The 14,148-nt window shown below is 36.0% G+C and overlaps 1 protein-coding gene across 2 annotated transcripts in view; it reads right to left on the bottom strand.

The window, feature by feature from the left end:
* Window positions 1–10,700, bottom strand: part of LOC128157276 (B-box type zinc finger protein ncl-1-like) — a 14,311-nt gene extending 3,611 nt beyond the window's left edge. Inside the window, exons 1-2 of one of the 2 annotated variants that reach the window (XM_052819750.1) lie at window positions 10,587–10,700; window positions 1–5,009 (exon numbers count right to left, since the gene is read on the bottom strand). The exon at window positions 1–5,009 is cut by the window's left edge and continues 3,611 nt beyond it. In XM_052819750.1, coding sequence (XP_052675710.1) covers window positions 2,681–4,987 — 2,307 coding nt within the window. In that variant the 5' untranslated portion in view covers window positions 4,988–5,009; window positions 10,587–10,700 and the 3' untranslated portion in view covers window positions 1–2,680. Of the gene's footprint in view, window positions 5,010–6,483; window positions 6,684–10,586 lie in introns of those variants that run through there. The other variant, XM_052819751.1, reaches the window with a different exon arrangement.
* Window positions 10,701–14,148: the final 3,448 nt, after the last annotated feature.

The following is a 14,148-nucleotide window of genomic DNA, read 5'->3' on the forward strand; positions in this document are numbered from 1 at the left end:
AATCAAACCATGCCCTCAGAATAGCAGCAATATACAAGTCAACAAATACAAAATAAATTATCAACAAAAAAATGTGACTGGAGGCAAAGTTCAATAAAAATCTCGATTCATAAATGAGCATAGATGAACACCGTATAGTTATTGGTCGCATCTTACTAAAATCAACGACAAAAACAGTAGTAGAGCACAAAATGGGGAGGAATGTTGTCAAACTGTCGTTTGTAGTACAGAGAGCCAGCCAGTGGGGACTCTTTAATACTATTTAAGTAGGTGGGCAGTTTCCAGGCTTCAAGTCCCACCAAACAAGAGAATCTAGAAGTCCCAGGTTGGTTTGTGGAACAGAATATTCAACTGAATGGTTCTGAGTGTGTTACAACAAGAAAAAAAATGTGCATATAAAGCAAAAAGAACTAAGTTTCAGATGCTTTCAGCACCATGGACAATTGCAAAATATAATGAGTCTTTCTCTATTAAAATTAAGTTAACCAAATAAATACAATATGCATGATCTTGCAGAAAATTTGAACCAAAAATCATTGTATGTTTGCATACGCAACAGCAGAGAAAGAATGATTAACCCATTCAATAAGAAACCCAATCTATTGGCAAGCAAATTATGATTTTTAATAACAAACCCAATGAGAATCAACCAAACATTGCTCATTGCCATGCTTTCCTGGGCCTAATCAATGAATGAAGACTTAACAACTAACTTTTACACAGGAAGGAAGACACTGTGGTAAGATTTTCAACACAACCTCCCAAAAAACAACAATTTTAACAGCATTTTGTAGAAAAATAATCCATGTTCATGAACACACTCAAGTACAACAATACTTTTAAAAAAAGAGAGAGAAAGTTGAGCACCACTAGCATGAAAGTGCCTAAAAATGACACAAGTCAAACAGTTAGCACCATGCTGTAACAATAAAGTTTATAACATTCCTTTTGCTACATGATGGGGGATATATGAATGAAAAATGAGAAGCTGATCTTTGTTCACTAACAAAATAACATTGCAATGTAAAAATTTTTGTTTGGGGCAGGGGGAATATAAAAATCTAACAACGTATGGCAAATTATCATGAGAAAAATGCAGATGTTGGGGCACCTTCATGCTAGTGGATGTTCAAGCTGAGAAGCACACTTTTTTCCAAACAAAACTTTGGGGGTATACATTTTTTTTTCAAAGTATTTTTATGGAATTTTTTGACAACAGACTGATATGAATTTTTCTGATTGATAACAATACAAAATAACCCAAAATACATGCATAATAGGAAAGCTGGCCAAGATAGATATATATGTTATTTGTTCATATTTAAAAAAGAAAAGGGTCAGAAAAGTCTACTTCATACAACACAGCTTTTTTAAACCTTTACACAGAGAGCTTACTTGACAGAAGTACACGTATTTAAAAAATGAAAAAGGCAGCCAAAAATTAAAAGTAGTACAAATGTTTCTGTATAAAAATACATCACTACAAAATGACTCATGCCCCCTCCCATCCATTGCACAAAAACTGAAGTTATTTAAAGCTATACAAATTCCAGTTCAAGAGCAATACAAACTATTAAAAAATTGTCCAAGTACATTTAACATTGATCAGTAAATAAAAACCAAACCCAAACCCTGCAGCCTCACAGTAGTGTTTCTACATCAAGCTACCTCTGCTCCTCTTTGTGCCTGCACTTTCTTACACCAAGTGTAATTCCGCAATTCAAAGGCTCTGGCTTTTCGTATGTTACAAACAGGATCAATTTTTTTTTAAACTAACAGTTAAATGTTCTTAAATAATCTTAAATTCATCGGACAAAAATATTCTGTAGATAGGGCTAAAGTTTTCAAGGCAAAATACATTATGATAAATGGATGTGATGACTGTTCCAACTTCTGGTTTGCATATTTTCCTACTTTTTTTTAAAGATGACACTGAATTGCAGTATATTTTGATCTTTGATTTTCTGAATATTGAGGTAGCACTCAAAAAAGATTATCCTATTGTACGGCAAAAAAGCACACTAATAAACACAGTGAAATTTTCTAACCTCTCGGTGTAATATCTTCAAAAAAATACCAACAACGAGAAAAATATTAATAACTTGGAAAAAAATGAAAAAGAACAACTAGTAAATTAAACGACTAAATAACACTTATATATATACCATAACACAATTCAAACTATTAAATAATAACTTACAAAAGCAGGCATTTCATTTACAAATTTGTGAAGAAGAGCCACAACAAAAACACGGCTATCACATATCAATTATGAACAAAAAAGGCTTTCGAATTTGTGTACAGAGTCTGAGGTTGTTTCATGGGGCTTTATGTTCATACAAGCCACTGTAACAGGCACAAGATTGATGAAAATACTGATTTTTGTATAAATTTAACAGTAATGGCATGCAAAATGATTAAAAACATGAAATGTGCCTGTGACACTGTTGATACAAGCTTGCAATACAGTAGGGTTGTTCCTGCCCCTTACGCTATCGAGTACTAATTCTTTACGTACATCTCATTTTTTTTTTTCAAATGTTGACTAGAAAATGAACATTTGAGTAATTAATACATAAAAATGGAATTTCATTCCAGTCATATCTAAAGCAACACTACCTTGTAAGTTGCTTTTGGACACTTTCATTTTCTTCACATTCAACCAGCAACTGCTTGGTTTTTACATGGGAATGCCAGGGATCTGTGCATACCTGTAGATGTAGAGACGATAGTCCTTGCTTGCTAGAACGACAGAACCATCATCCATCAGGGACACATCGAAACATTGTGCATGCTTCACCTTGCTTTCAAGGGCGTTGATGAGCTGGCCGTCTTGAGTGAAAATCGTGAGATTGAAGTTGTTGTGGTTGTCTGCCACCAGAATCTCTCCAGCGCTGTTGATGCCAACGCCAATCGGATAGTTGGTGATACCTTCTCCTCCAATCTGCCGCAAAAAGACTCCTTGGTAGTTAAAGACCTTGACACAGTGAGCTCGATTGTCGCTAATGAAGATTTCCTCCTTGTCGTTTACAACCACACCATTTGGAAATTCAAGATGCTTGGAGCAACCAAACTTGTGGATGACATTCCCAAACTGATCAAAAATGATGACTCGCATAACTTTGCATTCTACGATGACGATTCTCCCCTTGTTGTCGACGGTCACTCCTCTTGGATGCTGGAGAATGTTGGCACCAAATTTGCGAACGAACTGGCCATACTGGTTGTAGATTTGGATTTGGTGAGTTGGACTTCGCTCTGTGACAATGATGTCACCTGATGCTTTTACAACAGCAACTCTGTTTGGATAAAGCAGCTGACCATCTCTCTTGCCACATTCTCCAAACTGAAACTTGAATCTTCCTTCTTTGTCAAAGATCTGAATTCTGTGATTGTTGGTGTCTGCGACGATGATGTCATTCTGAGCATTGACAGCTACTCCACTGGGCTCTGTGAACTGGCCCTCCATCACTCCAAACTCTCCAAACTTGCAGTGGTAGATCATCTTCTGTCTCTTTAGCTGCGACTTTGGTGGATAAAGACTCGTAAGATTGAGCTTACTTGATATGTCGAAGAGTGGATCAGCACTGGTGGAAAAGACATCAATGCCATTCTGGAAAATGTCCATACCATTGGACCATTTTTCGTACATATTGGTGTCTGCTGGTGGAAAAATGAGACTATTCTGAGAACCACCAAAATCTTTGGACAGCATTGGTGTCTCGAAAATACCACTATGACCATTGGTAAGAGGTGGTGAAGATGAAGTGGAGGAAGAGGAGGTGGTAATAACACCATTAGGTCTGGCAATGGGCGGCGGTTTCTGCACTGGAGGAATGATATCTTCAGCTTCACGGATATATCCAAAAGTGTTGCGTACACCAGTGGTAATGGCTTGGAAGTTGGATACGAACTCGATATCAAAATACATCTGGTTGTTGATGTCTGGACAGAAGTTGAACATGTTCTGAAAACGTTGTTCCACCAGGTTCTTGAACATCAATGCTTCTGTGATGCTAGCATATTTGACAACCTTGTCAACAAATTCACACCCTTGGAAAAGGCGATCGATGTTTTCCTGGATCTTTTGTGCCAAGGAACTGATGGCAACTTGCTTTGTGTTGAAGACTTGATCAAGCTCCTTCAGAGATTCTTGTTTTCTCTCCTCCAGCATTGCTCGGTAGAAATTGTAGGTGTCATTGATGTCATTCTGAGCTTTATGGTATTGGACCTGCAGGCGACTAGAAATGTGTTCAATCCCTTTGGCAGAAACACGAAGTTCGTTGACTTTATTTTTTGCATCTTCTTCCATTCTCTGCAAGACATCCATTTGTTTTTCTCCAATGTCCATGATGAACGAGCAATCATGTCCCCTTCCATGGTCAAAAACTGTGCACTCCTTGCAGATGGGCTGTACACAGGTTTTGCAGAAAAACTTCAAGACATCAGTCTTGTGCCTGGGACAGTAGATGGGTTTCTCAGACTTGCCACTGCCATTTTCATCTTTATTGCCTTGAATCTCGCTCAGACTCGCTACCCTGTGTCCTTCAAAACAGTGCATGAACTGGTGAGCCATGACGCAGTTGGCACACAAGAAATTTGCACAATCAAAGCACCTTGCTACAGCGTTGGTTTCTTTGCTTTTGCAGCCTGTACAGTGTAAGGCACTTGTATCTAATGCGTTGGTTTCCAGTAGGTTGCTGACAGCGTAGTCAGGAAGCAGACCGGTCAGGCCTTGACCCCCTAGGAATGTGTCTTGATGGCACTCAGGACAGCTGATTTTGTCTGCAACTTCTTGAAGTTTCTCGAGACAGGGTTGACAAAAAGTATGAAAACAGCTAAGAACTTTGGGTATTGTGTATGTTTCTTGGCAAATTGAACAGCGGGTATTAGGCCCATTGGCATTTTCCATCTCGCTGTCGGACGAGTTGGAGGCAGTGGATGCCGTGGTAACCGTATCGCTCTGCGAAGGAGTTGGTGATGACATGATGACTTGTTTCAAATTGCACCTGAAAAGTAAAGAAGAAAAGAATTCTTTAATTTCTTCATATATATATATTTTTAATCATGTATATATAGTCTTTTAATCTTTATCCTAATTGTTATTGAATCTAAATACAATCATTCTTTTTTTCACAAAGAATGATGTTTCCACTTGATCTGATCAAAACTTTGTAGTATTGATTGACAGATGGTTTGAAATGACTATACATTGATCAACCCAAAAATAGAACTTATTCATAGTCAACTAAATTACTCATCCTCCAAAACATTCCCACCCCTTTTCTGTTTACAATAAACAAAATTCTCACGCAGTGGAAAAAAATTGTTTTGTGGGTCATTACATTATTTTTCAGAAAGATCGGTAAATACAGAGGCAATATATTTAAACTATTGCACATCAACCCCCTCATTTCTGTTTGTTTTATTGCAATGGCTTACTTTTCCCCCAAACAATTCAGATATATTCCTTATGGGTATTCCTAATTCCATTTGCCATCAGCAGAAAAAGTTTGTAAGTAATCAAATGAGAGAATACGCTGAAGCACATGAATATGCAAAAGCACACACAGTTCATGTCCCAGACTCTCTCAGCAGTATCATGATTGTACAACATCAGTTCAACAAAGATCTGTGGCTGATTTAGACAGAAACTTGATCCTCCATATCAGATCTCTCGGCAGCCATTGCCTCTCCCCGAGAGCATTTATAGAGGAAAATTGGGAGAACACCACATTTTGTCTTTTGGGGCTTTGACCTCAAATTCGGCTAATGTTCTGTAATGAACCAGACAAATAACAAGGCCAAGAGTCTCATAAATTCTTACTTCGTAAACTTTTCTTTGTTCCTCTGATGTTAAAAATACTCTGGGCAAGTCAACCATGGTATGTAAATAGATCATATTGTATTGAGTTTCATGCTGACAATGTCACCTTTATAAGATTACCTGCCCAGCTTCAAAAATTTTGAATTGACCATGTATCATCTAAGTAAAGAGGTGTAGTTTTGCAGTTAACTATTCACTTGTTTGCTGATTTACACTTGGGAGAGACCAACACACATTTTTGTTTGCCAAAATTTACACATGACCATGCATGTAAAAATGACACACAACACAGGGTTTTAACTCCTTGGGCTAAATACCACTCATTTATCTTGCATTACTTAATATTCTGATAAACAAACATGGCCAGTGACCTTTACTCCTGACTCAAAACACCAAGCTGGTATCTTATTTCTGCATGCTATTCAACCATCTTTACTTAGATAACATTGTATTCCATTTACAAACCAGAAACAAAGAAAACTAGATATTGTTTTAAGTGTACTTGAAATATGTTTACAATTAATGAAAATTTGGAGTAACATTTTCATTTCCCCATATCCCAAATTCTTGAGGAATTCTAAATAAACAAATAAACAGCAATACAAGTAATTTTTGTTAGATCTCCATGCCGAATAAACTACCATTAAAATTTTCACCTGATCAACCATGAATTCCATCATTAGTTTCAGTCACAAAAGTATTCTGAGGGATTAAATCTGGCCTGATACTGGCGTATTATCCTCTGCAGGTGTGTCTTAAATAGGTTTCAGTCGGGCATAAATAATTCCTCCCAATGCTCTGCTGAACTTCCTAAGACACAAACACTGAGCCCAAGATATTTCCTCTGCCAGTGAGCCAACAAGAACTGCCCAGCCTGAAGAAGACCAGTTGAGTTTTTTCCCCCAATATGACACACGTCAGAGTCTGAGTCTCAGAGAGAGAGAGAATGGTAAGCCAACCAGAGACTGGTTATGACTCAAAATGATCACCAGACGGAAGGCATGACTCATTATGTTGGTGGTGAAACAATTTTTTTTTTACGAAGTGCTTTACGGGCAGGCAGCTAGATCGTCCTCCAATAACATCGCCGATGCAGAATTATTGGGAAGGATTTTAAAATGACAATCACTTTAAGCAGACGCTACAGCGTTTGTACCTGCATAAATTAGGCATTCATTTTTGGGATAAAATCACAGATTTCCTCAAATATCCTGCATCACTTTATTTTGGAATATTGATTAACAATTTCTGCAGCCTGCTTGGGAAATAGTAGTTTTTATCTGATGTCTCTTTGTTTAGAAAACAGGTGTGCATTCATGCATTTCAAAAATTTGGAACAAAGAGAAGAAAAAGAGAGAAAAACGAAATGTGTTTCTCACAAAGAGAATAGGAAACTGATGTGCACAAGAAAAATTATCAATGTTTGTGCATTGACAAAACATCTGCCTTGTTCTAGAAAATTAATACTTCTGGCCATGTCTATAATAAATTGTGCCGGTCAGTATAGTTCAGACACTGGCAATGCATTGAACTTCATTCCAGACAAAGCCAGACGGTACAATTAGATGCTAGTGTTTACATAACACATTATTCTCATAGTTTTGTAGTACGTTGTATCATTTCTCTGCATTTGTCAATACAGTATACCTATTAATATCTTTATACCTGAGAGCTTGTGACATCTCCGAGATGCATCATGTCTATGAATAAAATAATACATTCTATCTGTTCTTTTTTTTTATCATCGGATCAGTAAAAACATTTTGTTGAAGTCTATCTGACCTCTATTGAGCATTTCTAAAGCTCATGATTTTATTAAATTATGTACATTAGCTAAATAACTTTGTATCATTATTGTGTTTGCATGATGAATTACAACTTAATATAGAATTAAAAAATAATCATTGCTTTTTTTGCAAAGATTCTGATCTTCCCACCCTTCACTCCTTCCTCTTTGTAACAAAAACCCTACCAACAAAAAACAAACCTTTATCACGTTTCATTTTAAACACACACTGCATCTTTGATTATTGTAAAATGTTATAGTTTGCAAAATAAGTAAAATCATTATATGCATCAAATATGTTCAAAGTTCTGTAACAAACTCGGGAGTGGGGATAAACAGCTGTGAACAAAGCTATAAACAAAATCATAGTTATCTTTTTGAAAATGGAATTCCTAACTGGAGTCATTTTATTTCCCAATACTAGTGTTTGTCAAAGCATAGGCACATTTGACCATCCTGCCTTTCCCTGCATTACTACACACACTTATTTTAAGATCTCCTTTATGTAGTTCAGTTATTCTGATCTACATATGCATGTAAATCTTCTCCCTGCATCTTTAAACAGAGTGGCCACAAACATGGGTGAACAACACTGACTGAATCTGCAAACACTTGACTCAAGTATTCCACAAGAGCAAATCCTTCCCATTATGTCACACAATACACAGAAATTCTCTCCTTTACAGCAAAGTGAACAGGGGTAAACACTAGTGACCCCCCCCCCCCCCCCCCCCCCAAGAAAAAAATTATCAATTCCAGCATTGATAGTAATCAATTCCAGCATTGATAGTAGGCATAATTCTTTAATATTGAAATATGCAAACTTATAAATGCACACTAAAATAAGATTTGGATGTCTTTAAACCAAAGTTTGGGTCAAGTTCACTGTTGTACACGAAATCATTTTTATACCTGACCAGTTTTTTATGAACTACTACTATGATAATGCCATCTCTTTCAGTTCATGAGTTTTTTAAGTTGTTTGACAAATAATCTTATTGCATAACACAATGTTAATCTAAAGAAGACAACTTAACACCGCAACTTTGTTGATTCAGCAACAGAATATTCTCAAGGTTGTTGATTTACAAAAATTAGAATATCTAACTGGAATGCTTATTAGCATAATTATGATCTGGGTTTCATGAATAACATATTCATATGATACACTGTGGTCTCCATCATATAATTTAAAAGGCAGTCAAAAACATTTTCTCAAAATTAAAAATTAACATTTCTTTCTAAAAAGACCTTCTCTAATTCAATCAGTAGGTAAACCATGTTGGGAATAAAAAAATTATGTGAATAGTCTTTTAAACCTTTAAAAAAATCTGAAAAAAAAATGTAAAACCTAAATTTTGATAGGTAGCAGGTTACACTCTATGTAACAATTCCATCAATCATATAAATTCAAACATAATTCTAAGCATACATCTTATTGCATTGTTAAATATTTTCATAAAGTGTGAAGTTTTAAAGTTACAAATATTCATCATGTTGTTGTTTGGTTAAAAATGTACTTTCAAAAAAGTAAAATTTATCACAGCATTTTAGTGAATGGATCTATTATTTTAGAGTTAAAGACTGGATCTATTCTTAGAACCTAACAATTCATCTAACTTTCAGTGTCACTCGATCACCATCCTCTGGTTTAACATGTATAGTTATAGTTTTGCTTTTCCCTAGATGAATGTAAGGTTGTTCATTGACTTCTACATGAGTGTATCCCCTATATTCCCCTATTAAACAGACAACTTATGAAATTATTTACCTGTTCCAAAAAGACTCAAAAGATGGCATGTTTCTTTGTTAAAGAAATGTACTGAACTGGTAAAGACAGTAGATGGGCCTTTATAATATATAAGGAGCAGATGTCAATTTACTCAGATCACACTGAATATTTAATTAATATCACCTGGAGAAATTTTGTCAAATTAATTCCTGTAATTAATACTGTCAATATATATAATTACCCTACTTGTTTGACATACAGAGTAAATCTTACTTCATTGTTGAGCTTGTTGGCCAATTAAATCTCATTTCTCATTTAATGCCACTACTGGCTAGATTAAATAATCATCTCTGTCTGGTTTATGTAACTGTAGTCTAAACTTGAAGTCAACCAGTATCTCAATCCCAAGCAAAGAAAAAAACTTAAGTTATGTAACCATAAAAAAGTGTATCCTCCATACTAAGATTCACTATTATATGCTCTCAGTAAAAAAAGAAAAGAAAATGTTTGACCTATTTCAATTATGTCATCAATTCCATCTATTTAGAGGCTATTACTCAAACAAAATAGTAACAAACAAAGAAAAATCCCTCACTGGGCGAGTTAAATTGACAAAGAGATTGGCTTTGTTTAAGTGACTCATAGAAAATATCCAAGACAAAAACCGTGAATCAGCTATGGAATCATTGCCCGGGTGACTAAATCAACAAAGGAGGATGGTGATCGAAACGTAACAAAGATCATTTTCTATAATCAATACTTATATCCTTGTTATGTGACAAGTACTCAAAACAGTATATTTTAAAGTTTGATGTCATTTTTCACCAAAAGGATATAACAAAGACCAAATCCTAAAAAACCGACCAATCAAAATTCTCGACAGAAATGAACTATGCTTGGTCATGTTGAAAACATGCTTGATTTCAAAACAATGAAAGTAACGTTGTAAACAAAGACATGGTCTCTATATCTATATAAAAATCGTACAAAAAGATATCTTACAAATTTGACTGGGAGAATCTTTGCTTAAAACCATGTCTTCTATCTATTTCTACACATACAAGTCCTACACACATCTTTTTGACATGTTGTAAACGCCATGTTTTGAAATACACAATGACCGGAAAGTTTCTCACAATCACATAGCAAAATCGACAACTCCGATCTCTGACATTTTTACACAGAAGAACTATGGTGATTAGAAGAATTGGTACATAAGAAAATAAATGACAGTTACTTACTTAGTGAGTTAGTTTAATGATCTGATCTTGAGGGAAGACATGTGCGTCTTAGCGTCCCGCCATTGAAATAGATTTTGAAGCCTCGTTGTGAATATGCATATTGTGTTGAATTAATTAGGAAACCGCGCCTCCTATCGGCGCGTACCTTGTCTGACGAGAATGGGCCTGATTAGTGGTCAACATAGCTTACCTGTGTTCACTCCAAAATCAGTAGACCTCAGTTCCAAATCGTAATTAGTACTTTTGTCGTGAGTTTGGGTGTTAAAAATAATACATGTACGCAAAGAATACAGATCTATATATAACGTGTAACTATGCAAAATTCTTATCGAAAATTGTCTACAACATCTGGGACAATTTAAATCAAATAAGGAATATTTGAAAATTCATATATAATACACCGTAGCTATGGCATAGTAAAAAAGGGCAGGCACATAGCATTGTTTTTAAAGTGGAAGAGGGGGGGGGGGGTGCGAGAATGACGAACTTTGACAATTAGGCCTAATAAAAAAATCGCACAAATCGTAAAAATCCTAATCGGGGACGGAGTTGAGGGCGGTAATATTATTTTTAGACCTTTATTCTAATGTTATTGTTAATTGTCCTATAATATTTTACATGGTCCTATATGTGTGTGTGTAGCGGGGGGGGGGGGGGGGGCAGCTTCTTCGATATTCTTGAGATGAAGTTTTCTATACATGTCAATTTCATAGCATTTTCTGTTGAGAGAAACCGCTGCCCCCTCCCGATGCTACGTCCCCGAGGGAGGTAGTCAAATCGTATCAAAAGAGTATCTGCTAGTATTAATATTCAGAACTGGGGTGGACAATATCTTGGGGGTGGGGTGGGGGTGGGGGTGTTTCTTGTACAATTCAGAAAAAAGACGGTATATACGTAAAGATTATCCAAAATTGGATTTTGTAAGAGAGTTTGCTACCCTTGAATATTGGGCCATTTAAGACTAACATTTCATTGATAAGTTCTATATTTTACCATATCATATAATCACATTCAAGGGATAACTTTGTTTGCAAGGGGTGGGGGGATCTGAAGGCATATTTTCAGTAACTTAACTATCTGAATTTTATGAATTTCCCAGGGTGGTGAATGTTTTAAAGAGAGTTAACTCAGATCAAAACGATCACGTCTAAATTGTAAAAAATTATAAGCATATTTCCGTGTCTACGACATGCTCAGTACAAGTTCAGTTCATGCATGAATATAATTCGGGGGGGGGGGGGGGGGGGTTCTTCTGATTCTTTAGTTTTGTTCGATATATACCTGGTTATTTTTTAATGCACCGTATGTTATTTTAAATATTTATATGCGTGTGTTTTTTATGCGTGCACACTCAATATATTCACATTGACTTCCAGTGCTCGTGGTATATCTGTGAGACTGAGCCATTCAGATTGGGGATTCATTTTATTACCTGTTCAAATGTACTGATGTTTGTGTATCGAATTCAAGGGTTATGTATTTACCAAAATATTTCATAACAAATACAAATGTTTCATGCGTAGATCCAGAATTTTGTTCCGGGGTCCGATGAATATTTGAGTTTCCAGGAGGGTCCAAGGCTGGACCCTCCCCACTCCCCATCCCCCTCTAATGTACATTATATTTCATCTACACTGTTTCTTCAGTTTTGAGAGTAAAGTTCACTGTCATTGTCAATTACAATGTCATATTTATAAACGGTGAGCATTGGTCCAGTCTTAGTCCGAGAATACATATGTATATCAAACAATTTGTTGCATTCACGCAGGAACAGAATGTATACTAATTTAAACATATTTTAATTCAATAGGATTTGACAACAGGCATAGCCCCATCTTCCCAAGTCAAGGGTTTCTGATCCACCCCGCTCTACATTTATGTAGAGCAGAGCGGATCAGAAACCCTTGACTTGGGAAGACGGCATAGCCCATGTATATCTTCTCCATGTATAATAGGTAACGGAATATATTATTTGTCGAAGGGGGGGGGGGGGGTATGCTAAAAGAGAGGTAAATCACATAAAAATTTTACGATATCACACGAATGTATTAATTAAACATGAAAATAATGTCCTAGTATACTAAGCATGAAGCCCATCCATAACTGTTATGCACCCAGATTCATTGAATCTGGGGCTATTATAGATCGGATACCTTAATCATAATTCATTATTCTTGAATAATGTTTCTGTAAAGTGTTCCAGTTTGAGAGGATAAACCAGCTTGTCCGAATGTTATGTTTGAATTGTTGATTTGTACACTTATTATATATTAGTTCCTCCATTGGGGGAGAGTTGATGTATTTAAAACTTTGCCTGTTAGTTTATGCTGTAAATAAATACAATTATCGCTGATGATCTTCAGAAAGCACTGTATAAATGTTCTCGGTGGAAACTAAATGTAAATGTAGAAAAAGATATTAGGCATTATTATTGTTCTAGGGGTAAAGTAAATAGTATGGTTTTTAATATAATATTATAGCGAGCGCAGCTCGCCGGCGCGCAGCGCCGGCGCGAAGCGAGCTCTACCGGCAAGGCGTGTGTGAATAGAAAATTCGGACTAGTTGCACATTCATTCAACGGATTTTTTTGGCGTCAGTAAATCGGACCAGTAATGCATCGTTTTAATCGTCCCAGTAGTTCCCTGTAATCATGGCAATTTTTATCACTTCACACTCTCACGAGAATCAGCAAGACAAATTTAGACAGTAAAAACAATACTGATGTAAGCGACATACAGTCAATGTTACTTCTAAAGTTCACCTCAGTACACTTTCAATCAAAAATAATCGTGTGACGTCACAAACGTTTACACATTGATCCGATAGATTTTTTCGGAGTCAGTAAATTTTGACCCACAATTCATAGTACCAATGGTTTCCAACCTCACGTTCCAACATCACGTTCTCCCGAGAATCAAAGTAAAACCTTTGAAAAGCTTATAAGATGTGTAATTTTAAGAACATCATGCTTTTTAAGTAAATAAAACAGTATACTTCGCATACTTTTATTTCTCAGGGGAGTTTTAAAGAGTAAGACGACACTTAACCAACGTCAGCTTTGACGTCACAATAAGCACTGATAAGGGGAAATTACTCTAATTGAAGTTATTGTAAATCTGCTGAAATGACCAAAATCCTCTTAAAATCTTGCAAAGGCTAAGATAAAGAACAGCTGACGAATAAGGACATTTCTTCAGATACAGGAAACAGTTGTAAATTGCACTAATTTGGATGAATGCTCACAAATTTATTCACTATAATTACGGTAATTTCCTGAAACGTAACGTTATACGTGGCAGCGCCTTTTTTTAAAGGGGGTGGGTGGGTGGATGGCAGCCTCATCCAAAAAATCTTTGCAAGCAAAAAGAAAAATAAATCATGAAAATTCTAATCCTTCAGCTCTTTAGCAGTTCAATGGCTTCTTTATTTTCACTCCCATTTATTACATGCGGGGGGGGGGGGGGGGGGGGGGGGGGGGGGGAACACCATGTTCTTTTAACATGATAAGCAAATATTTTTAAGCGTAAATTAAAACTAAAATTAAACATTAATTATTTTTTTT

This window comes from Crassostrea angulata, chromosome 7 (assembly GCF_025612915.1).
Source record: "Crassostrea angulata isolate pt1a10 chromosome 7, ASM2561291v2, whole genome shotgun sequence".
Taxonomy (NCBI): Eukaryota; Metazoa; Mollusca; class Bivalvia; order Ostreida; family Ostreidae; genus Magallana; species Magallana angulata.